This window comes from Lepisma saccharinum, chromosome 7 (assembly GCF_977018435.1).
Source record: "Lepisma saccharinum chromosome 7, izLepSacc3.1, whole genome shotgun sequence".
NCBI lineage: Eukaryota > Metazoa > Arthropoda > Insecta > Zygentoma > Lepismatidae > Lepisma > Lepisma saccharinum.
The window spans coordinates 1061772-1088516 of NC_139235.1; the positions used below are offsets into that span (position 1 = coordinate 1061772).

Sequence of the window (26745 nt, forward strand, 5' to 3'; positions counted from 1 at the left end):
TGCTTAAAATATACAAAAAATACATTTGAATATTAATATCCATTTTATGTTATCACAAAATTATTTTTTTCACACAAAACTGGTGCAAAATAAAAATTAACTCCAAAATTGCATAATTTCTGGGAATAATTAGACTGCACAAAAGTGTCGAGAGGCATTTTTGCGGAGCCTCTGAAAGACCAAAATTCCAGAAAAGTAGCGGTATATAAATTCCAGCTGATACTTGCCGATACTGATACATTGGCATCAGTATCGGCTCAGCTCTAATTGAAATGCTTGTAAGAACCGTTAACTACAAGAGGAATAAGCTTATTTTAATACAAACATGGAAATAATGTGAGAAATAGGTAATTACCAAGTCAGTCAGAAACCATTTTCCGTCCTCTAGATTCAATCTGCAATGCATTCTAGATATCATCGTATTCCTTATTCCAAACGTAGACACATTTGATCTCTGTCGACCAATTACAAACTGAAAAGAAGTGCAAACATTTAGAAAATCATTTTAGTGCAACCACCCTACTGCAGGAACTAGCATAATGTTGAAAACAATCGACTGATTTTACAGTCTATTTTGTGCTACGTTGAATCAATTACTCAAACAACAAGGATTTGAGAAAGTTTGTGGAAAAGGGGCCCATACAAAAGTGGTAACAAAAATTTTGTTTCATCTTACAGACCAATCTCCTTACTCTCTCCTCTGTCCATCATCTGTGAAAAAGTAATCAAAGATAGACTGTACAAATTTGTTTCTCCATACTTAAGCTCTAAGCAACATGGTTTTCTTCCTGGCAGCTCCTGTCTTACAAACCTGTCTGTTTTACTCTCACATGCTATGAAATGCATTTCAAATAATTCACAATTAGATGTAATATACTTTGATCTGGCCAAAGCCTTTGATACTGTTAGTCATAGTCTTCTGATTCACAAATTATGCAATAGATTCAACATTCATGGCAAATTTCTAACCCTTCTCACAGATTACCTTAGCGATCGATAACAACGTGTTGTTCTTCCAGGAACTGTTTCTAACTTTCTTCCTGTTCTCTCTGGAGTTCCACAGGGTAGTGTTCTAGGACCTCTCTTGTTCATATTATTCGTCGATGACCTTGCCGACCATCTCACAGCTCCCTCTAGCAATTACCTTCTTTTCGCAGATGACTGTCAGATTTTCAGAGAAATCTCCACTTCCAATGATACTCATCGTCTCCAGAATGACATAACAACGTTTTTTTTCATGGTGCCTGACATGGGACCTTACATTACATCCTGACAAGTGTACTACTCTCACTATCTCTCTCAAGAAGAATCTGTTAAAGTCATCTTACTCCATCTTTGGCAATAACATCAAAGCAGTATCCTCTCACAAAGACCTAGGCATTGTTTTCGACCAAAAGCTCACATTTGAGGAACATATTTTATTCACCACAAAAAAAGGCCATGCGTCTCTTAGGTTTACTCTACCGTTTCACTGAAATTAGTGACATCTCAGCCCTCACCTTGTACTTCAAATCATTCATCTCCCCAATAATAGAATACTGCTCTCCCATCTGGTCCATGGCATGTCCCACTCAGCTCTCCAGAATTGATTCTGTTCTTAACTTTTTCCTGGCTATAGTTCGTTACAGGGTTCCCTCATTACGCAACTTTCCAACACCACATCTCCTGTCCTTTCTAAAGCTACAGACTCCCTATCAGTGCTGTTTACTGAATGATTTTAGGTATCTTTACAAAATTGTCAATGGCAAAATCCGTTGCAACATGCTCCTCCAGGAATTCCACTTTCGAGTGTCTATGCGCTCAACACGCACCACACATCTATTTTACACAAAGAAGCCTAGACTGGAAATTAAAAAAAAAATCACTCTTCCACAGACTTTCCACTCAATATAACGACCTCCCATCAAGTGCTGATGTATTTTCCACAGAGTATGCCTTTCGGTCAACCATCAGAACATATGTTGCTAAATAATATTTAATTGTGCTATCTTGACTTATTTATATTAATATTTTGTCTTATTATTTTTATTTTTGTTCTTTTCATTGTGACTGATTTCAGTGTAAAATGGCTACGTGCTGTATCTGAAATTTTCTCAATAAATAAATAAATAATCTTCAATAATAACACCAACTCTTAACAATTTGTGGGATCATTTGTTGGTGTCTGACTAGTCGTATAACAGTTGCTTTGTGAGGTACAGCAGAAGCAGGGGATTTTTCTTGGAAAACCTCTTGCACACGAGTGTAAGAATGAGTAGTAAAATACTCATCAGCAATGCACACACGCTGCTCCAAAGAATACGCCATGCTGAATCAATTAAAAGAACAGGCATAGTAGCGTCGAAAGTGAGCGAAGAGAATTCCATGTAACCAGAGGCAGACTAGGATTTTCTCAAGAGTCAAATTTCGACACAAAATCTTGATTTATGATTTTTAAAGTAAATGTATAGCCAATACTTAGGCACATGTGGCGTGCGTCTGTTGACAATATTTCGACCTGCTAGCATTGCCATATATGTCCCAAAAATGGCACTTTTTCACTCAATCCATAAAATCGCTAATAAAAAATTCATCAAATGTTGCACATGAGCAATATTGGTTGCAAATGATAGACTGACATGTCATCAGACATCTAATTATGACCCTTCGATAATTTCTTAAATATTTTTCTCATTCAAAAGTGCATTTTTGGAAAAATTTTAACGCTGCCTTCCACCAGTTATTAATTTATCTAAATTTTCTGTATGGAGAAAACTGACAATTTTATCTCAATGGATGAGACTTTAAAATGCAGAAAACCCGGTGTAAATATGTCTTACGGTTTACAGGATATACATTTTCAAAATTTGGGTTGTGCAACTTATGAAACACTCTGTATAAGAGGCTGAGCATCACTGTATTCAAAACATCGCTAAATCATTCGAGAAAACAGGAAATGAAGTGTTGGGGGACAAAGAGTAAGAAATTATTACTGATTCTCTGGAATGTACACAACGTTGATTTTAAAAAAAATCATTTGCTAACTTACACTGTACTGGAATTTGAACTTAGAATCATCAAAATTTCGTACATATTACAGCATAAGATCACAGTTGCCGGGATTTTTTGAGCCCTGCAGATTACATATTATGAGAGACAATTTATCAAGAAAAAGATAACAATAACAATTTTCATATCTTATTTCGAATTTACCTAATTCACGTGACATTAGTAATAAATTCCATAATTTATTACTTGTTGACTAGGGTTATGCAGGTACACTCCATCTATTAGTTTCATCATGACCAATATATTGAGGAGAAGGGACAAGTAATTCATCTTCATGCGGAAATCGATCCCTGTTGCTATCATGATCACTGTTCAACATTATCTTATGGCCCTGAGAATCAACCACAGTAAAACAATCTGTCCAGGCTTTCTCTTTATTCATCACTTGGTGCAGAAAACCATGTTCAGATCTGTTCTTCATTCATGCCAAAGTATATTTAGTGGGAAATATTAGCAGCAATAAGCGAATGGAGACAAATAACAAAATAATTTCCAAAGAAACTAAACAGAAAAGAGTGAAAAACGTAAATTCGATGGGAACGGTAATTGAAAAAAAATGGTCACGTGGTTGGCATACGCGTGACCGTGGTGCTCAAACATGGACTATTATCAAAATGGCATGTGTATGCAGAATGAGAGCAGTGCTATGAAACTACAGCTGGTATTATCTGTCCACAGGCATTACAAAAGACAGCTACGCAAGACCAGAAAGTGATAAATGATGTCCTGAAAAACTAACAATCATATCCTAGGATGAGTGCTGTGCTCACACGTATACCAACGAAGGGTATCATTTTGTTACACTATCTTTAACCCGTTCGAGGTGGATGACGAAATATTCGTCACACATGGAAATTCCCCAAGGACGGGGCTCATTTTAAGCAATATGTAACATGTTCGAAAATGTTTTTTTAAAAAAGTTGTAAACACGATAAATGCCAGCGGGAACTCGTTTTATTCAGAATTTCCAAGTCTATCATTCGGTAAGGTAAACACGTTGATGTGTACCCATTTTTGGAAGCAACAGACAGACGAATTTCAATTTTTTGCTTTCTTTTTTTCAAAGTTTGGCTAGCTCCCATCCGGTAGGACTCATTGATCTGGGCAAACCACCACTTGTCGCTGATTGCACCAAGTTATACAATGGCGAATAAATAGTATCAAAACGACTACAAATAGTAATTTTTTTTAAAACGAAGAAGTAAACTCAAGGTTAAGGAGAATGTTTATCACAACTGACCGGAAACTCCATCAGAAATACGGCCATCGATCAGGGCAAAACTTCACTGGTTGCCCCAAGTTATATAAATTCGAATACGATAGTACAAATAGTAAATTTTATAAAGAATATAAAAAGGAAAACTCAAAATCAAGCCCATCGATCTGGGCAAACCGCCACTAGTCGCTGATTGCCCCAAGTTATATAAAGGCAAATACGTAGTATCAAAACAATAATAAAAATAGTAAATTTAATAAAAAAAGAAAAAACTCAAAATCAAGGAGAATTTTCATCCCAACTGGCTGCAGAGACGTCATCAGAAATGCACCCATCGATCAGGGCAAACTGCCACTGGTCGCTGATTGCCCCAAGTTATATAAAGGTGAATACGACAGCACAACAATCAGCCTGGCGATGCGAGAATGTTGTCAGAGCCTACTCGGCGATGACGGCAGATGTGAGGTGAAAGATTGGAGATTAAACCCAAAAAGATTCTGTGTGTTTCTTTAATTCGGTTTCCTGTTTATTAAACTTTTATTACCAAAATATTTGCTTGACAAAATATTCGTCATCCATCCTTGAGTTACTTCTGACATCTATAGGCCCCGCCACGAAAGGGTTAAGGCAGAAATGAAGGTGCCATGTGAATTTTGCAAAATTCTCAACAATAATAAGTATTGCAGGAGAGTTGAAATATTAGGATAAAAGTTGTTATGTCACCCCCCCCCACACACACACACACATGAACCAGCATGCATCTGTTGCACGAGCCCAAAGCCTGAGACCATACGGCCACAGAGCGAGACACTGATTCATAATATATTTGGGGTATTTCAGTATGTTTTGTTTCTTATGGTTACGTGAATAAAGATTTCAGTTAATCTTAAGTACCAACTGGTTAAGTGATGTGAAAACTGATAAAAAAAAAAAAAAAAAATCAAATTTTGCAACCCTGTTGCGCAAAAAAGAAGTTCCATTTATATTCCAATGGTCACTGGGGGATGGGTGAGTCAAGTATACTGCACTCAAAATATGCTTGGTAGCTTGGTAGTGTTATCAGTAACGGTTCCGATTGTTTTATGATTTCTCCTAGCACAAAGACTAATTATCATAGAATTTTGGAAATCATTGTCACACAAAATTTGAACTTAAAGTAATGAGCACTGTTTGGACTTGAAAAAAGTTATTTGTGTTGAGAAAAACAACTTGAAAATTAGATTATTCACTTCTCATGGACAAGATATGCTCCATCGACAAGCGACAGTAATTATCGTAGAAGCGTAGGAATGAATGTAGAAGTAAATCGGAACCTTAGTAAAATGCATTTAGGGACTTTATTTTAATTCTAAGGGAACCAAACCTAACCTGCCTAACCTAACCACGAAAGGATATATTGAACAAAATCTTAAGTAATCTCTAAAACTCCGCAGTATGTGTTAACAGACATACATTGAAATCGAACCATGTAAAAATTGCATTCGTAGAATGATGAAATCACAATAAAACAAAAGGAACTTGGGCCCAAGGCATTCTCCGTTTATAGAAGCAACAGTAAAGGAAAACATGTAGGGTAGAAAGCATTTAGGGATATTATTTTAATGCTAACGGAACTAAACCTGATTTGCCTAACCTAACAACCAAAGCGGTAAATGTCTGTTATATCAAAGACACATTAAAATCGGGTATTTTGTGTTTCGGATGGTTTTTACTTACCAATGATGTATTGCAGAACATAGTTGAAGGTGCCATTATGCTTTTTACATGAATATAACATCGATTTTTCACATTACGAATAATTCTTTGGTTCCTTTCTTCTGTTGCGGAACATACAATATGGCGTGCACAGTGGTAAATGTTTACTATCCTTCGGACACCTATAACTTCTGAGTTTCGCCAATTTTTGACATTTGTACTTACCTATCTGCTTCGCGGATCATTTTTTAAGGTGTATTCACGTTTTTTTGATCATTTTTTTTTTTAAAAAAAAAAAAGTGTTTTTGTAACTGAAGAACGTACGTTTCCGCAAATGGTTTGTGGGGCTATGTGTCAATGGTTCGTGGGGCTATGCGAGAATAGTGTGTGGGGCTACGCATATTTTTTTCGAAACCAATTTTAAACTATTGTAACCTATTGTGACCCTACCTAACCTAACCTTACCGGAAATGGTTCGTGGGGCTATGCGTCAATGGTTGAATTTCTGCTATGAAACATTCCCACATCACACAAAACACCTTCCAGATGTTAGACAATACTACAGGAACTTATTACGGTAAGTAGTTTCTTCTGTAGAAATGAAGAAATCTGTCCGAAGGATAGTAAACTAGTACTAAATCTTGAAACATTTTGGCGGCAAGAAAGTACACTTGGCTAAAACTCCGCAGTATGCGTTAACAGACGTAAATCGGAATCGAACCATGTAAAAAACATACGTAGCATGATGAAATCATAATAAAACAAAAGGAACTTGGGCCAATTTCAATTCCAAGTACATAATTTAACCACTTTTCTATTGGAATTTGCGATGTTTAAATGTCACACATATGCAGGCAATGTTTACCTTGTATATTAAATTGGTTCAATTGCCATGTAATTTTTCTAATAGAAAATTCCAATATCTATTGGCAATGATAATCTTTATCCCAGGTAACCTACCATCTGCTCTATTGTAAGTGTAAACATTTACATCATATTAAGAAAATGCGTTGTGAAATTAGCCCGTTACTGTTCGTGCACGCCAGTACCTTCTTATTAAAATTTAGCGTATCTACGAGCATGTGAATAATTAGCATTCTATACAACGCAAATAAATAGAACGAATGACATGGTTAAGAAGAATACTTTTAAATTGAAACAATCTGAGGAAACCATTAACGTATTCATTCGAATGATATCTCAAAATAATCAATAATAAAAGACACCCATCTTAAAAACTTACCTTATTTGTCCGTACACGAATTTTGGAATATTCATCTTCCACTGCATTAATACTAACAAACTCTGGTTGCTTATTTGGTTCGAGTTCTTCAATATCTTCCATTGTTATTTAGTTTCAATATTAATATCTTCATGTAAACATAACAATTTGAATTGGACAATACACATAACGATATGGGATTTTTGCTTCCCGTTACTCAATTGTTTTCTAACGTTTCCCCCATAGTGGCAGCGTTCACAATGAAATAAAAACATTATTCACTTTGATTATTCCACGTACCACTCAGGTCCTGTGTCATAGAGTACACAGTGGTACACAGAGCAATCAGTTATAAGACAAAAAAATAATGACTTTTTCTCAAGTACAATATAAATGCAATACATATCAGAGAGTTGTCTTCTCTTTTGATGCCGGTAGTATTTTTTTTACAGATATTTGCCACTAGAATAATTTTTAGTCTTCCCAGTTGGCAACACTTACTGAAATACGTTGTCTGATTTTGTTATGTTTATAGGGTTGTTGTACTGTACTTGTACCGTACCATTCTTCGTTAAAATATTACATACACCATAATTAATAAAATAGTGTAATCATGGAAATGATACCTAATGTCGTGTAGTCATATGACCGACGGATAAAGTGAGTTGTGGCAATATCATAGTACTTGACACTAATATTTAAAGTAACAGCTAGTTTGGTACCTTTATTTTCTACGTCTGAATTAATTATTCACTTTATGGCTAACTAACTTGTAATTTTTCTTCGAAATAACCAAATGGCTGCATTGGTACTTTTCTTTCATGTATAATTTTTGGGTATACCAATTTTTGTATGTGTACAGATAGTTGTTTTAAGGACGTTTTCAGAGTACCTGACAATAAAATTGTTGCGATTTGCATGTTGTAATATGGTAAATTTGTACGATGATAGCAATCTAAAATAAATCGTGAATATGTTTGTGTCTTGATTGTACTGCTATATATTTACATAAGGCTATGAGATCACTTTTAAGGGAAATGTAGGCCACAATTATTCAGAGTAGGCCTAAATAATTTACTAGGAAATGTATTAGAATAGAATGCTTTATTGTCGTTAAGCAACCTCAAGTTGCAATAGCAGTGTCATACAAATATAACAGTATACAGGGTGTCTGGGCTTCAGGTAAACAAAATGAACATGCTATAACTTTTGAACGGATTGATATATATGTGCAAGCAAATACTCATTTGATAGGAAATATCTTCAAGATTTTATAGCCAACATAGCAACACTGCACCTGCCACGCTGCATGATGGGAAATTGCAAAATCGTTAGGTATCGGAGCGCACTTGCTTGCTTTGTTATTCATGGTGTGGAACCCGCAGCGGAAAGTGCAGTGCGTGCTTTGGCTAACTAAATTGAAATCCGTAGCACGTGTTCAGCGGCATGTCAGAATGGAATGTGGATCCTCCCACATGCAAAACCATTTACAAGTGGGACAAGACTCTAAAGGAAACCGTCAGTTTGCTTTCTCAGGCAGGGAAGTATCCGAAGAAGCACGTAACTGAAGAGACTGTTGAACGTGTGCGGGACTCGTTCTGCAGGACTCCACAGAAGTCTGTAAGACAGGCTAGTAGAGAACTAGGGATTCATCATTCAACAGTACACGATATTGTCCATAAACGTCTACATTTGTGTGCGTACAAAGTGCAACTGCTTCAACACCTTAAGCCAGACGATCCACAGAAGAGAAGAGACTTCAGTAACACTTTACTATACCGGAGATGGATTTCTTCAAATTTACAGGAGAAAGTACTTACGCAAATCATTTTCTGTAGCGTTGTTGATGTTCGGGAATGTGGTTTTGATCCATTTTAATGCGAATGCATGTGGTTTTCTACAAAAATCTATTTCTGACGTGCTATTGCTGCTGCTGCCATTTGCTTTCTGCACGAGAGCACAATACGCGCTATCGCTGCTACTACAACATGATGTGTTGAGGATGCGTCGTGAAGTTGTTGCCGGGTGTGGAAGATGCCGTGGAATTTGTAAATCCGATGTTGTCCGTATATGCTAAATTGAATGAAAGGAGTGCTAATGGAACCTAACCTAACCTAGTAGGCATACCTCGTCCCCGTGATGGTAAGAAAGATGTAAGAAATAGACATTATTTTCGTTAGAAATCCATTATTTCACCTAAAGAAATGTTCTGCAACGCAGAATAGTACGTTATCAATGTAAAAAATTGCAAAATAAATCATTGATAGGTGTCTCCGGTATAGTAAAGTAGTACGGAGACTTCGCTGTGACAATGCTCACCCGGATTGAAGAAGATGAAAATTTTCTTGAGAAGGCGTTTTTTATTGATGAGTCCACCTTCCATGTTTGTGGTAAGAATCTGGTGAGAATCCTCACCAGCAGATGGAATATGAAAGGGATACACCGAAAATTAATGTCTGGTTAGGACTGCATAAGAATGGCATGGTAGGACCTTTTTTTTTTTTTTTTCATAGAGACTATAGTGACTGGACAGGTCTACCTAGACATGTTGGAGAACTTTGTAGTACTTCCTCAGATACCTCCTGATTTTCTTTTCCAGCATGATGGGGCCCCTCCTCACTATCACAGAGACGTCACAGCGTTGATCAATCAGACATTTCCGGAACAGTGGATTGGACGAGGTGGGTCGATACCTTGGCCCCCAAGATCCCCAGATTTGACGCCATTTGACTTTTTTGCTTGGAGATTCATTAAGGACATTGTGTACCAAAGAAAAATTCGAAATGTGGCAGATTTGAGAGAACGTATCAATAATTCAGGTCAGCTTATAACGCCCCAAATGCTTGTCAATGTGTGGCAAGAGGTAGATTATCGTTTTGATATCTGTAGAGCTACAAAGGGTGCTCATATTGAGATTTATTGACACATGAACAGTTTCAGCTATTCTTCTACGATTATGAACAGTTCATACATAGTTTCCTTTTGTTATTTGGAACTCGTAATGTGAAAATAATTTCATTCATAATATGGCTGCTTAAGAAATTCTACTCTTTTCATTTGTATACCTAACGATTTTGCGATTTCCCATCATGCAGCGCACAGCGTTGCAGTGTTGCCATGTTGGGGTGTAAGGGGTACCTTCCACGTAGGTGCCCAAAAGTCAACCTCACTTCCACATAGTACACCCTGGACTGAAGACTAACGAGGCTCTGGCGACTGGCACTATGGCCAGTATAATTTTTTGTGTTGTCCTGGTGTTTGTCCTTGTGTATGCTGAGTGCCCGTTTAAAGCCTCAACTTTTAACAGAAGTCAGAAGATTTTAAAAGTTTTAGTTATGGCCCCCGTTTAATGTGAAGGGTGCAAAATAACCTAAGTGCTGATGCACCCAAAATTTTAAATTAAAATAAAAGAAAAAAGTGTTGCCATGTTGGCTATAAAATCTTGAAGATATTGCCTATCGAATGGTATTTGCTTGCGCATTTCTATCAATTAATTCAAAAGTTATAGCATGTTCTTTTTGTTTACGTGAAGCCCGGACACCCTGTAGTACATAATAGATTGTTAGTACAAAATAAATTTACACCATAGCTTAACCCTGCGTTGGTCTCAATTGTTGAAGGAAAAGATTTAATCGTAATATTTGGCGATTTGGCATTTTAGGCCATTAATTTGGCATATTTTAAAAACCTGGTCTCTGAGACCGTGCGTGACCATCGACATAACTTTTCTCGCGCGACCCACGAAGGGTTAATAATATAAATTGTACAGTGAGTTAGGTTATATTGCAAACTGTCTCTTCAGATTCTTCTATGCTGTAAATACAATTATTTATTAGCTATTTCTTTATGAATTTACGAAAATTATTTTGAGTCAGTGACCTTATCTCCTGAGGTAGTTTGTTATACAATTTAATAACAACATATCTGTTGCTATTTTGGAATTTGCATAGTCTAAGAAATTCACTGTCAAGATCATGCCTCCTTTTAGTATTATAATGTTTCCTCCTTCCCTTATTTCATAATTTTATTACCGGGGTGTAAGTAAGAAAAGGTACTAGCGAGAGGTTTAGTAACAAGGCTCAGACCATTCTATGTTTGGAGAGACGCCTCCGTCCTCCAGGTACATACCTGCGCTGTCTTCCTCGATGTACACACACCAAAACTAAATCCAATACTGATCACGAAATTCCCTTCCGATCTTCTCAGATCGGTTCGGTTGCTTTGCTATACAAATTCCAATACCTGTCGATTCATATCCGTCTGTCAGGCTGGTACCTTTCCACGGACGAGGCAAGTAATGGAATTTGTAAGGTCTGCATTCCAAACCGACGAGAACATCCTGTCTCCGTAATGTTTCGTTTCAAGTACACCTTCTAATATTTTACCTACAAGTCAACATACCTCCCTGTCAAGAAGCGTCATCTCCGATGGTCGCTTGTCTGAGTGTATCATTTATTGGTTCATACATGTTAGAAATTCCTTTGAAACGATATAGTAGTACATGAAGAAACTATCAAACCTGGTAAGCAAAAAACTTTTACCAGTACCAATCCATAATACTTATTATTATGCATAAATAATGCATAAACAACTAAATACCCATTAAGAACCAAAAAGCAGTAAGTTGATTAACTAAACATATGAATAAGAAATTAGTATAGTTCATTATAATACATAACCATAACCATTACCAGCACAATAGTTTTTTTTTTGTTTGTTTGTTTGTTTTACGATGTTTCTGTCCCTTAAATTGATTATTTTAATATTACGTTATCACTGGTGTTCTTTGCGTCGACAATGAAAACGTAAATCATGATGCACTAAACACTATAATACCCAAATAGTCAAATCCTTGAACCAAAGTTTATAATTATTTACAAATCTGAATGAAATAATATTCACTTTTGATAAGGCATAGTTTACACTGTATGCCATAATGACACTATGTAATCACTTAGAGAATGTTCACTGTTTAAACACATTGTGTTCAAACCTTAAGGGTTCAATACGACATTATTTCGTATCAATGTGTTTATTTTCACTTAATCACTTTGTTTTATCATTTTGAAAGTACCAGTTTCTTCTAAAAGAATTCACGCAATGATTGCAGATCAGTATCATTTCGATTTCCCGTGTTCTGAAATGTTCACGTTTGTCCATGCATAGAAATGTATCTGACTTCGTAGCACAATTGAAACGAACCTAGTTCCTGTACTTCATGTAGTCTATAGGGACTTCACTAGGGATTGAAGTGGTGAACTTGGCGTTTCCAGTTCCTCGAACGTCTTCATTTTCACATCTTGTTGCAACTTGTAATGATTGATGACATCCTGGGCAACTGGGATGCTCAGTTGAATTGGCGTTTGGAACATGTAATGCTACTAATTGGTCCTGCTGGGAAGGATTTCCAAGTTCGTGAAATACTTGCCTGCTATACTAAGGTGTTGTAAGCTGGGAATCAGATCACAGTGGGAGAATCACATGTTGTCCTAGGTGAGAAACGTCTTACACTTCTTTTCCAACTTCCGCAACTGGGACCGAAGGGTCGTCTTGGATGCATTGTCCTGTCTTAGCAGTATCAATTTGAATGTAATAGACACACATTCAATGAATGCTGTTCCTTATTTGTCCTGTCCAAACAAAGTGTAGCCTCCGAGAACATTCTTTGTGACTTGTCTTTCATCTTTCTATTCTCCAATACGGAAAGTCCATCGTCCATCAAAATCTGGGGGGGGGGGGGGGTTGCTCCGAAATTGGATTTAAATCTGGAGTTGTATTCTGTAGAAGGTGGAAGACAATTTGGCGGCGTAGGTCCTCGAGTTTTCCTCTGTCGATCTTCTATGATGCTCTGGTGTTTTAGGTACCTGTTAGAGGTGGTCTGAGCCATTGAAAGGAAGGAGAAAGAGAAAATAAGGATAGGAATGTAGTAATTGGACATACACCAATCGACATGTACTCAGCCAATTGTAGGGCGGCTTTAGAAGTTCACTGTCTGCCTGCTGGACAGGGTGTCTAATCCATTGGCTAAGTGCAAGTCGGTGGTGATGTGCCTTAACAGATACTGTCAAAGTGATGTGATGGGATATCGATACAAGATTGTTTAGCCAGCGCTTTGGAAGAAGAAGGAATAGGGGGTGGTGCCGTTGATGGTCTGATATGTCTATTTTGTGCTATTCTTACAGGAATTATTTGTTCTTCATTTGTGACATTTATACCGCGAGCTTGAGGGGTAGGTTTTTGTCGACTGGTTGTTTGTTGTGCAAGGGGACGACAACAAAAACAGGATTTAATTTTACGAACAAAACATGCCGTAATTAATAAAAATAAGATAGTCCCTACAATTATTAAAGATATCGCTGTCGCTGTACGTGATGCAGTTTCGAAGGGCAGTGCATTATTATTATGATTATTGCAATGAAACACAAGAGTTATCAATCTTTATAAAAATTAATTCATTTACTGTTCTCACTCATATTTATTATGAGGAATTCGTTATATATATGGAATTACCAGAATTCCAGAAATTGTGTACTAAGGGATATCAGATACGCTCAAGTGCGCACTATACTTAAATGGCTATCTATGAAGATAAAACCTGTCCCTAGCATCATTAAACTTCACATAAGTGAAATATTATTATTGCGAGCGTAAATTCATACATACTGTATATAAATATAACTTGTGCACTATTTCATTTAAATTATAACAGGAGTGTATACTCTGCAAAAAAACGTATGTATATTGTTGTAGAGAATTTACACTAAATATCTTAATGCTCGTTATTCTCGTAATGTTCTAATGGCTCTATTATATAAGTTTCTTGCATAATCGTGTTTCACTGTAATCTTCGAATGCAGATGATGTGAGTTTTGGAGAAACTGCTTACATGCGAAACTTCTGTCACTTCTGCTAGTTGCTTGTTGTTCATTTGATGTCACTTTCAGGATGACGTCACGCTACTTCGTTCCTTGGCTGCTGTAATATGAGATGTATGCGTTTTGTTGATATCGCTCTCTTCCAAGTCGAGGAGGCGAGTGTTGCAATCTTCATGAAAAGAAACCAGTTTATTCAACGAATGACTGTTTGGCGTGGTTATCACGAAACTCTATTTTTGAAGAGGACAGTTTCTGTATATTTTGATAAGATTTAACAAAATAAATGCATTTTGGTTTTTATTAACATTGATGCTTCGATTGAACTGCTTGTTTTGTAGCGTCGCTTTTCTTCCCCTTTGACTAATCGCGACGATGACGATGAAATGATGAAATGACAACGTTCTTTCCCATTTGACTTTCTGTGGAATTATGTCCCTTTGACTTCTGTCTCTTCGGCTTCTGACTGTTCTGCAGACATTTCGTCGATGTTATCATTTTCTTGGATTTTCTCCTCTTCTTCGAAGAAGGGTTTGACTCTTGTTATGGAAAATGTGTCAATTTTATCCTTTCCTCGGCCGTCCTTGTAGCTTATTCGTACGCTGTTGGCATTTTCCATTTCCAGAACTGTACCATGTATTTTGAAGTAATTTGCGAAGTGCTTAGGTACATTTCGTTTCGGAACTGTGTCTAAAATTAGCACTTTTTGTCCAGGTTGAAATTCAATATGCCGTGTGTGTTGGTCTGAGTACTTTTTCTGTGTTTTGAATTTCTTCTGGAGATTTTCCTGTGCTTGTTCACGCATCGCTTGCAATATGTCTAGGCGTTCCTTGTTCGAGTGCTGCAACGAATTTGGATCTATTCCTAGCAATGAATCCATCGCATTCTTTGGTTCGTAACCGTACATAAGGTAATGTGGAGAATATCTTGTTCCTGTATGTACTTCTGTATTTATCACAAACGTTATGGCCGAGAGATACAGATACCACTGTGCACATTTGTTCATTACATACGGTCTCAGCCTTTGCTTTAATTTCTGAATATGTCTTTCGGCGAGTCCAACTGTTTCGTGGAAATCTGTGTTTGCGAATCTGAGTCTGACGTTCAATATTTGACTCAATTGTTCCATGATTTTTGAAGTGTGCGCTGGTGCACGATCAAGCGTGATGTTGTCTGGCACACCAAATCGCAAAATGATCTGTTCCATTAATGCATTGGCAATAGTTTCGGCGTCAACTGAAGGTTACCATGTACCTGGTTGCTTGATCTACGCAGATGAGAACGTAGCGATGTCCGTGGTTGGCTGTGGCCTGCAGTGGACCGCACGTGTCGATGACCCACTTCCTGGCTGGGGTGGCGATCGGTTCGAACGTCTGAAGGGTGAGCTTCTTTGGTCCGAAATCTCTCTTCGACATCTGGCATTCGAGGCAACTTTTGGATTTCATGTACACCCATCGTTTTAATCCTGGGAAGTAAAATCTTTTCCTGAAATTTTCATACGTGGAAGATGGTGAAGCGTGAGCTGCATTGTATTCACTGCAATGAATCTTCTCGAAAATTTCATCTTTTAATTTGTGTGGAATGCCATTAAACTTCACATAAGTGAAATTTCCTCCTTCCCTTATTTCATAATTTTATTACCGGGGTGTAAGTAAGAAAAGGTACTAGCGAGAGGTTTAGTAACAAGGCTCAGACCATTCTATGTTTGGAGAGACGCCTCCGTCCTCCAGGTACATACCTGCACTGTCTTCCTCGATGTACACACACCAAAACCAAATCCAATACTGATCACGAAATTCCCTTCCGATCTTCTCAGATCGGTTCGGTTGCTTCGCTATACAAATTCCAATACCTGTCGATTCATATCCGTCTGTCAGGCTGGTACCTTTCCACGGACGAGGCAAGTAATGGAATTTGTAAGGTCTGCATTCCAAACCGACGAGAACATCCTGTCTCCGTAATGTTTCGTTTCAAGTACACCTTCTAATATTTTACCTACAAGTGAACAATAATTATGTACTGCATTACATTCTGTGAACAGAGAGATATTTTCTTTTATGAATGATAGTACAGAATAAATATATACTGAGGGAACTGTATGCATCAATAATCTGGTTCTCACACACAATTTCAGTTTACGGAGTAGGAATATTACATGACATAATTTACTACATAGTTGTTCGGTGTGAACATTTCATGTAAGCTTGAAATCAAGATAAATACCTAGCAATTTAACGGATCCCTTTTTATTTATATGTTCACCTATTTTGCGACTGCGAGTTTCTGTGTTCAATGCTGAAATTAGAATGGTTACAACTTGGATTTTTCTATTGGTTAAATTCAGGTAACTGTGTGAGCAAATAACACAGAAGCAAAAGGCACAAAAACTGCTTTCAAATTGTGAAACGTGTGACAGATTTCTGTGTGCAAACTTCTCCAAATACCTCTATTGGTATCTGTCAATCCCTAATAAAAGGAAAAAATCAGGTGATAAAAGTTTTCAATAGAAATCACGTGTAAGAGATTTACGCATACCTAACATCCTATTATTTTGTTTTGTAGGAGTATCAAGCTTTCAAGATGTATTCAGAATGGACATCGCTCAGTAACGTTATCCAAAATGGAGATGAGGAGAGCCAAAGCGTGCTGACCAAGTTCCCAGTGGCTGCTGGGAAGGATGTGGCGGTGGCAGTGGTACGTCACTTGGCAGCCAATTTGGGAATAACCCAGGCTGCAGAGCCAAGTCCTCTCACGACAGACCGAGAGGTGCATTGGTGCATGGAGGTAAGTGCTGGGAGAAAAGAGGAAACAAATCGTAAACAGGGGTTACTGCTGACCTGAAAATCCTGAAAAAGTCAGAGAAAAACTAAATTCCATGCCCTCGGAGGTCAGGACCTGCCAAGCGGCTTTTTCATTGGGTGGTCATCATGCCCACAGTCAGTCATTGTTTTACTGGTTTTCTTATTTTCAAGTAGCTCCCCAATTGTCCTCACAATGTTGGGGTTAGCACTGAAATTTTGAGGCTTCCACTGAGAATCGAACCCAGGACGACTTACCTGAAATATGAGAGCACTAACGATTTGGCAATCAAGGCAGGATCTTTAAAGTTGTAAAGGTTATGGAATTTGGAAAGAAAATATTTAAAAACTGGGAAATGTCCAGGAAAATTATAGTTTCTTGAATGCATTACTTGGTTGAAGGTTTTTTTATAAGATTGTTGTTTATTTCAGTTAACGTATTTTTCAATATCGAGTAATTATTTGAATTACATGTAGTAATAAATATTTAACACTATTTTTTTTTTTTTTTGAATATTTTATCGTTTGTTAAAATTCACTTGAAATTTCTGAAAAAGTCAGAGAGTTTGTTTTGAATTTGGAAACAGGATGGGAAACCCTGGTAAATTAAGCATCGAGTCATTGTGAGTTTTTTTTTGTTTTCAGTAACTTTATTGTAACACAGAAAAAATCTGAAGTTCCACATGTTGAATGATTAAGGCTTGCTTTAGATGTAACCGAATGCTATGTAAATGCTTCCAAAAATCTTAGAGCATATAATACTTTACATGGAAGCATTTGATGGAACATTTAGGTTAGCTTTTGCTATTACAATGTACAATACAGCACAAAAGACATGTTGAGTTACACCGTCTATGGTGAGTGGACTGTGTTTACAATTGAAACAACTAAAATATTCTTCTATGCGTATACTGTATAAGTTTTAAAGTATGTATTTAACCAGCACCATTGCTTTGTATCAAATGTTTTTGTACGAAATGTTATTCCTCTTGGTTGAATAGTTATCGGCTTTTAAAAATGTGAGATACATTGTTTACGTCAGAAGGGGGCGCCATTACATCTACACTCATGACCTAGTGGTCGCTTCTGATTGGTTATGTTACGAAAAATGCTACGGAAATAGAACCGATCCTATCCTTGAGAAATGCCATGAAATATGCCATGGCATTTGAAATATCTTAATATTGTCACTTTACACGGTAGCATTTTGGTCATGGCATAAATGTTAAGGAAAATGCTTTCGTCTAAAGTGGGACTAACTCATGATGTTGCCACCATAGTTTCTAGGTTCAAATCCTGGTTTCATTCTATTTGTCCTTTAATCTATTTCATGTAATCGTCATTATTAACTCTGTGAGCATTGATCCATGGATTTACATCACCAAGAAAATACAGAATTCTGTACATACATATTCAGAAACTGGTTTCCATCCTTAGGTTGTTTGCTTCGGATTGAGTCTTCCATTGAGTGAACATGACACCATTCGAGATTGTGTTAACGTGTACTGCGAGTGGCTGTCAGCCCTGCACCCGGTTCCCAAGATCAGCGTCCCTAAACCTGTGATAGAAGACCCCAATTTGTACGCAAGGAAGATGATCAGCCATTTCAGGAATTTGTTTTTCCCCAGGAAAGGCGAAGGTAAGTTAAATGGAAGTGTAGGCCGTCTTGCTGATAATTGCATTATTAAGGACTAGAGCAAACTATAGCTTCAGTTCTGGTTAGTCCATGTGCATAAGACAAAGTAAAGGAGCCTGTTTGGAAGCACAAGTGATATGGACTATTTTGCCCAGTTCAGTGTATAAAATCTCTATAACTGTAAAAATGTAAAAAAAGCAAAGTGCTCCCCTGTGCTTTGCACCACGACATGAAGGTGTATAGGGGTGTGGGGTTAGGGCCCCACACTTTCTTGATCTCGGCCGAGCTGGGGGTGATGTGATCAGCATCATGCCCCTGGCCACCTTTACCCCTCAGAGTTTCCTCCAGGTACCTACTTTATACGATGCTGGGTGGGTGCCGGAGCCACTTGAACAGGTTGAAAAAGTCGTGGTTCTCCCCTGCCGGGGATCGAACCAGGGTCTCTCGCATGGTAGTCAGATGCTATAACGACTGATTTACCACAGCTCTATAACTGTGGACGCAAAATTAGGATTTTCTTCTGAAGCTCCCACTTCCATATTTTGAAATACATTTACAATTTTTTTCTTCTTCACACACTGTATATCAACTGATCTTACAAGGCATTGTTGAAGTGTTGACCGCCAAGGACTAGCGACTTTCATCTGTTCTTACATCTCAAGTCTTTCCTTGGCGGTCAACACTTCAACAATGACGACGAGCTGAAAGAAACTGTTTCCAACTGGTTGAAGACACAGGCGGCAAATTTCTATGAAGAAGGTATACAAAAACTTGTGCCACGCTATGACAAATGCCTGCAAAATTTTGGCAGTTATGTGGAAAAGTAGTTTAAGAGTTGTAGAATTTTGTGCAATAAATAACTTTTCTGTATCTGTACACAATTTAATTTTATTACCAAACGGAACTTACTTTCTGGACGTGCCTTGTATTTTACAGTGAAATTCTCCCATCTTCGATACCTGGTGCAGGTAGATCCCAATTTAGGGGTGTAAGGGATGACCTTCCACGTAGTACACCCAATTGTCAACCTCATTTCCACGTAGTACACCCTGGACTGCATTTTGCAGACGAACAATGTTCTGGTGACTGGCACTATGGCCAGTATAATTTTGTGTGTTTTGTCCTCTTAACAGCCTCAGCTTTTAACAAAAGTCAGAATATTTTAGAAACACGATACTGCAATTATGCTATTTTAGTTATGGTAAGGGCCTGGACCCCATATAATGTAACGGTTCTAAAATATCCTAAGATTTTAAATTCAAATTCAGGTCCCACTTTAAACTGCAGGTTCAGTCCTGATTAGCCTTTCTATGCATAAAGTGGACTTAAAACAACAGTAATTCAGTTCAAGCATAGTGAAATTCCGACGTAATTCTTTTGGAAGGAAAGCAAAGCATGAAATACTGGAAAAACTTAAAACAGACTAACAAGAATTTAATATCTGAAAATGAGATTTTCTTCAAAACTTATATCTAAACAGTTGTTCAATACCATTGTTTGTTGAATTGAAGGTAACATTAAGTACAATTAATTTGTATTTGATTTTTTCCCCAGAGAATTTTCAATGTTTTTTAATAATTGGGTAGAATTGTCGTCGGTGAAAATTTGTTTTGTTATGCTTTTTTTTTTAAATGGTCATCATCATACGGTTGAGGGTGAGTCCCCCTACCACCTTGACCCCCTTTGGAAAGGAGAGATGACACTGGTGCAAAGACAGATTTGCTTCCAATCATAGTTGATAGATTTTTATTCAGACTCTCTAAAAATGCCTCCTTCTCTCTTTCGACTTTCAAACCTGGGACCCCTTGATGGAAAGAGGAATAGCGTCATGGTGGGGGAACCAAACAATCATTTCCAGTATACTAAAGTCACTGCTGTAATATGACAGGATGTGAGGATGCAATCGTGATGAGGTTATTGGAATATATATTGTTATGTAAATTAATCCATATTCATGTATGTGCATATGTACATAACATTCACTACCTTCTCACACCTGAATTATGTTAAGTGTATGTATATACATTGTTGCATTACACTGTTAAAATGTGTGTATGTAGGATAACATTTGCAAGCCCACAAGACAGTGCAGTAATATTTTAATGATTAATACTATGCTTACTTTTTTCTAGTCTGGTCATTTCCATACTTGGATATAGGTAAATATTGTACAAGACAAGTAGTGTACTTGTGTTGAGCTGTGTGTAGAGTTGAATTCCCCGTATCTGTTCGAACCACAAGTAAGAATATTTTATTGTGTGTACACCGTTACAATATTATTATTTTTTTGTGTGTATTTGTGAAGTTTGTAGTACCTCTATTGTACTTACAGCAACTTTTTGGTTGTATGAGTATTTTCCTTATTGTAGAGAAGATTCTTTTCCGTATTGTAGACAGCACTTTTTTCTTTCTGTTTAGGAATTTGTGCACAAGGTTGATTTGCTAAGTTCTATTAGAATTGTGAACTGTTTTGGTCTTGTATTGTTAGGATTATTGGATATTAGAGTTGCATATCTAAATTTGTATATTGCTTTTTTAATGATGTATCATGGTAAATGCTTAGAATATGAAGGTTAAAGATTTCTTCTATCCTCTTGGTCTCTATCTTCTACTCTCTAGCCTTCTTGAACCCAACGGTTCATGGCTGCAGCAACACAGGCCTTCCATCTGTCCCTATCTTGAGCAAGATCTATATACTCTTTTCCATCCCTACCTATTTCCTTTAGGTCCATCTCAACATTATCCCTCCATCTTCGTCTGGGTCTTCCCACTGGTCTCTTTACCATCAGGTTTCCCAACAAGAATCCTGTAAACTTTTCTTTCCTCTCCCATTCGTGCCACATGGCCTGCCCACCTAAGTCTTCTTGATTTAATCATTCTAATAATATCTGGACATGAATACAAATTATGTAACCTTCTCCACTCACCTGTCTCCTCATCCCTTTTAGGCCCAAATATTTTCCTAAGGATCTTATTTTCAAATATTCTCAATTTATGTTCCTCTTTCAATGTAAGGGACCAAGTTTTGCATCCATGTAATATTACAGGCAAAATTACTGTTTTGTATATTTTAACGTTTAGTTTCTTAGATATTAAATGAGAAGACAAAAGTTTATGAACAGAAAAGTAACATGCATTTACTGAATTAAGCCTGCTTTTTATTTCCTCTTTAATATCATTTTCATTTGTTAGTATTACTCCTCAGTACTTGAATTTGAAAACTGGTTCAAACGAGTTGTTATCAATAATTAGATTTTGCCTATTACCTAACACTTGGTTTCGACCTGTAAGCATATATTTAGTTTTCTATTTGCTAACTTCTAAACCTATCTCTTTAGCTGCTTTGAAAAATATTTTAGCATTATTCTTAATTGTATTTACATCATCCCCCAGTAAGTCTACATCATCTGCATATGCTAACAGCTGAGTCACACCGTTTACTTTTAGTCCTTCTTTAGTTTCTTTTACCTTCCTAACAGCGTATTCAAAGGCAAAATTAAAGAGCAATGGAGATAATGCATCTCCTTGTTTTAACCCATCATGAATTGTAAATTTGTCACACATGAATTTTACTTTCTGTTTCACTGGTGTATACTTTTATCATATTAACAAGCTTCTTATGTATTCCAAACTCGACTAATATATTATATAATTTATCTCTTTTGACCGAATCATATGCTTTTTTGAAATCAATGAATAGCTGATGAACATTTTGATTATATTCCCAATTTTTCTCAAGTGTCTGATGTGAAAAATTTTGATCTGTAGTTGATCTGTTACGTTTATATCCACATTGATAATCACCTATAATTTCATTAGCATATGGGGTTAGTCTTGCTAAAAGAATGTTAGATAATATTTTATATGTTGTTGAGAGTAGAGAAATTCCACGATAATTATTGCAGTTCATTTTATCACCTTTTTTAAACACAGGAACAATTATGGATTCTTTCTACTGTTGAGGGATTTCTTCTTTATTCCTGGCGTTGTCCAGGTATTTATTTATCTCAAACTTGTATTAGACAGGAAAATAATGAATTCTAGGTATAGTGTAAAATGTAACTAATTTTAAATGTGATCGTGAATGTAACCAATGAGCTTTGAGACTCCGAAAACTATGGATTCAACACTAATCTAGGTCATTTGTGGCATTTTATTTTTCACCCTCTCTCACCCCCCATGCCGATAGGTGATGAACTTGGAGTTGAACTGCATTGGGAGTGTCACAAAAGCTATGGATTCCATTCACAACACAGCCTGAATGTTAGACAACCCGAGAAACACTATTGTTGTACAGATTGCATAGAGTCGCAGATGTCTGTTTGGTAGTAAAGTAGTTCTTTCATCTATTTAAAATATTGCTTGGGCCAGCCAAAAAAATGCATTTTTATCTTTTATCAAGTTTACTTTAGGTTGCCACCCTTTTGTAAATTCATTTACACCTTTATATAAATCTCTGATATTTTTATTTTTGCTTTTTGTTTCAATTTCGTTAATTTTACTTATCAAGTAATCTCTTTTTTTTATTATTCTAAACATGCGGTTAACTTCTTGCTTTAGTCTATTATAATTGCTTAAATTTGTATCATCAGAGTTATTTAACCACCTAAGTCTAGCCTGATTTCTTATTTTTATTAGGTTATGACATTCATTATCAAACCATAGCTTAATTTTTGTTCGTTTATGGTATCCTATACTTTCTTCTATCCATGATTCTGCTTTGATTTGGAACCTATTTATTTCAAAATCCCACTTCCTTTATTGTTGCACCTTGTTAGCACCATGGATTCAGGTGCTACATCATTATAGGATTTTCGCTAATCTGAAAACCCTGTAAATAGTCAGGTAAATCAACTATCATATGAGTGAAAAAGTCAAGCAATTTTGAAAATCTGTCCATCTATATTTTCTTAAACTGGTTTCTTGATGGAAAATACTCTGTACAAAACTGTTCTGATCAATTATTTTTACACGTAGGTTTTTCTTAAACCTCTTTTTATTGGGTTGGTTTTCCACCGTGGAAAAAGTTTTATTTGATATTCATTTGAGATGAACAAAATACATTAATTAATCAGTAATATATTTTCCTTTATTGTCTGTGATTGTCTACCAATGCTGGGGCAGTTTATCAATTCCACGTCTGAAGAAATCAGCTCATTTGGGGTTAAAGACGTCGTCAACCCTAGTTTGAAGAGCATTTTCGTTACCATGAAGTTGAGAGCTGAAAAGGTGGAAATCCGAGGGCACAAGATCGGTGGAAGTAAGGAGGATGTGGAATAACCTCTCAACCGAGCTCCTGGATAGCAGCTTTTGTCATGTTAGTGGAGTGTGGCCGTTTATTATTGTGTTGCAGCAGCACTTGATGCAGTCTTCCTGGCCTACTCGCTAATTTGTGTTGTTTTCACTTAAAGCGTACGATATCCTGAACGTTACCCATGTAATGCAAATGTCGCATGATGGTTGAATGGTCACAGTTCATTACATTTGCTAATTCTCAGGTCGACTGATGTGGATCATGGTGGGTTTAAGCATTTAAACGACCTTCATTAAAGCCCGATGATCTTCCTGAACGTGGAGAATCACTCAAGTCAAAATTACCCTCTTTGAAATGACAAAATCATTTTCTTGCCCTGCTTTCCACGATGGCATTCTCCCCCTTCATGGCACAAACGTTTCGAGTCAAGTTGAGTTGCTCCTCTGTTAAACACAGACTGATGAATCTGTCAGAAGTGTTCGTATTTTTCCACTTCACACTACTTATTGCTCTTTAGCCCACAAATAACACTGCCTTCCTTCAAATCTACAAGATTCAATGCGTATTCACAAGCACAACAATGCCACTCCAATTGACGAATGTTAAAAGATAAACAAACTCCTAAGACCGCAGTGTTGCCATACCAAACTCAAATGCTACGAACTTACGCATCAACCCAATATGATGAAAAATAATATATAGTTATTTCAAGTGGTTATTATTTTATTTTTGTGTGACATTTCGACCTGGTTACCCAGAACTTTCTCAAGCTGAGATAACCGCACATAACCTTACATCAGTAGTCACATATCTTTCGCTTATTGCACCAGACTTTGCGTCATTTTGTGATTAAAATTTCCTGGGAAAATGTACCTCACACCTTTGAATGAACATTACATTGTGTAATCTCAGATTTCATGTTTCTGTCACACAAAATATGCATGTCTCTAGCAGTAAGAGCATGGGAATTACATATGTTACATTTCTTTTCAAGTGTCCTTCATACAAGTATTACCACTTTCCCTCCATAGCATTATCAGATGCTTATTATGCTTTTCAGCAATGAAATGAAATATATGCCATGCAAATGTCGTGAAAGTGTCATGGTCCATGTCTCATATGTTGTATTATTTTCAGGGGCAGATATCATTAACAGGCAGGCTGTGCTTTGTCACAGAGTTCTGAGAACGTTGCAGAATCTGGCTCAGGTGTCAAACAGATTGTCTCGCGAGACATGGGAAGCCTTGCTTTTGTTCCTCCTCGCAATCAATGACACCTTACTTGGTCCACCAACCATCAAAGGTAAGATTTCTTCTAAGTATCTAGAGATATTTATAAATTAACATTCATAACTAAAACTACTCATAGAGCCAGAGAGATAAAAAGTCACCTACAAAACAGTCAAAATAAATTAACAGTAATTCAATTGATTGAGTGAATTAGGTTATTTAATGTTGCTTTTATGCCACTTTTGCTAATTGTGGCATAACATGATGACCCTGATGAAGGGACACTCGCAAAGAATACCCATTCCTAGGCCAGGATTAGAAATCAATCCCCAGGGCACTTGCCATGGAGGTTGACTTTTTAGTAAGTGTTAAGGTTTTAAATCAGTTTGATTCAAATTGATTTAAAAGTACAAGCAGCCTTTGGAAACACACAATACTACTGTAGTATTGCATTGTAATTCAAGTCATACCTTCATATGTGTATAAATGAACCAAAATACAAAATCATCTGTAGTTTTGGAAGAATGACATGTTAATTGCTGTCATGGAGTACAGGTACATACATATACCAGCTGTCCTAAAAAAACCTTACAAGCAGCAGTAAATATATGTAGCAGATGTCTGTTAAGGTTAAAGGAAGCAAGCAAGAAAAAAAAATTGTAGTAATGTACCGTATTTACTCGAGTATCCCTCACCCTCGAATAAGCCATGCACCTGGATTTCAGAGAAGGGAAATGCAAAAAAAAAATCATGACACTATTCAATTTTACACTTCCCTTAGCCTTTTGTCCTCAAAAAGCTCTCCGATTGCCACACGTGTTTAGCAGTATTTTCTTTTTTTGTCTCCAATCTCTCACACAACTCTCACTTATATCATATTTACTTGCAGCAGCACGATTTCCAATTTCCTCCGCTTCTTGAATTACGGACGCGTAACTTTTCATGTGCTGTAAAAGATCGCAATCTTCTTCCTTTAGTGGTCATCTTGCTTCTAGCATCCATCTGTGAAGCAAGATAAGAAGGACACTACTCAAATGAGTCACTGCAACACAAAACAAGCCTTACAACTTCCTCCACCCTTATCCACGCAGCTGGACTGGCCAGATTTAAACATCCAGCTGGTTGCTGTCTTTATCTCTTCCGTGGTGCCAGTGTGACTGTAGAATGATTCCCTTGGCAAAAGGTGAAGGAGAATATTCTTTTCTCTTCTGTCTGCAAGCTTTTCATGAATTAAGTTGACCCAATTTTTTAAAGGGGGAGGTGAAGAAAGGATGCAGTGCAGGGAGAGAGAACTGTGATTTAATTAAACCAGGACATATTTAGAATGATTTTTACTACTTTATACACGAATTATGGCAAACGTGTTTTGTTTTCTTTCCAAGAACACAGGCTGTGAGATAACATCTTGACCTCCACTTCTTCTCTCGTAAGCTTGTATAAGGGGTTGCATTGTTTACACCTGGTGATAAGCTCTATATTCGAGTAAGCCGCGCACCCCCATTTTCTGCCACGTTTGTAAGAAAAAAAATGCACTGGGTATTCGAGTAAATATGGTATAATTGCAATGAAATAATTATATACAGTGGACCCCCATTTTATTTTCTCATATTATTATATATGTTCAATCTTCATGGTTCCAACATTGCAGAATGTCACAAAGTTTCCTCAATTTTAAATTTTCTGCATTTTAAGGTGTTTCAGCCTTGTCCCCTGAAAAACATAAAATCAACGTTTCAGTGCATTAATATTTATAAATATTCTAAACATAAGTATTG

The 26745-nt window shown here is 36.9% G+C and overlaps 2 protein-coding genes across 10 annotated transcripts in view; one reads left to right on the forward strand and one right to left on the reverse strand.

Moving 5' to 3' along the window:
• LOC145989680 (uncharacterized) overlaps positions 1 to 7388 on the reverse strand; it is a 75913-nt gene extending 68525 nt beyond the window's left edge. For both annotated transcript variants that reach the window (XM_083124893.1, XM_083124894.1), the window contains exons 1-2: positions 7203 to 7388; positions 356 to 472 (exon numbers count right to left, since the gene is read on the reverse strand). In XM_083124893.1, coding sequence (XP_082981019.1) covers positions 356 to 472; positions 7203 to 7304 — 219 coding nt within the window. In that variant the 5' untranslated portion in view covers positions 7305 to 7388. The remainder of the gene's footprint in view (positions 1 to 355; positions 473 to 7202) is intronic.
• A 315-nt stretch (positions 7389 to 7703) lies between these two features.
• The window catches only part of LOC145989681 (ral GTPase-activating protein subunit beta), a 112606-nt gene continuing 93564 nt past the window's right edge, over positions 7704 to 26745 (forward strand). For 6 of the 8 annotated variants that reach the window (XM_083124895.1, XM_083124896.1, XM_083124899.1 and 3 more), the window contains exons 1-5: positions 7704 to 7841; positions 16616 to 16837; positions 18289 to 18490; positions 20620 to 20646; positions 24879 to 25043. In XM_083124895.1, the coding sequence (XP_082981021.1) occupies positions 16634 to 16837; positions 18289 to 18490; positions 20620 to 20646; positions 24879 to 25043 (598 nt within the window). In that variant the 5' untranslated portion in view covers positions 7704 to 7841; positions 16616 to 16633. The remainder of the gene's footprint in view (positions 7842 to 16615; positions 16838 to 18288; positions 18491 to 20619; positions 20647 to 24878; positions 25044 to 26745) is intronic. The other 2 variants (XM_083124898.1, XM_083124903.1) reach the window with 1 other exon arrangement.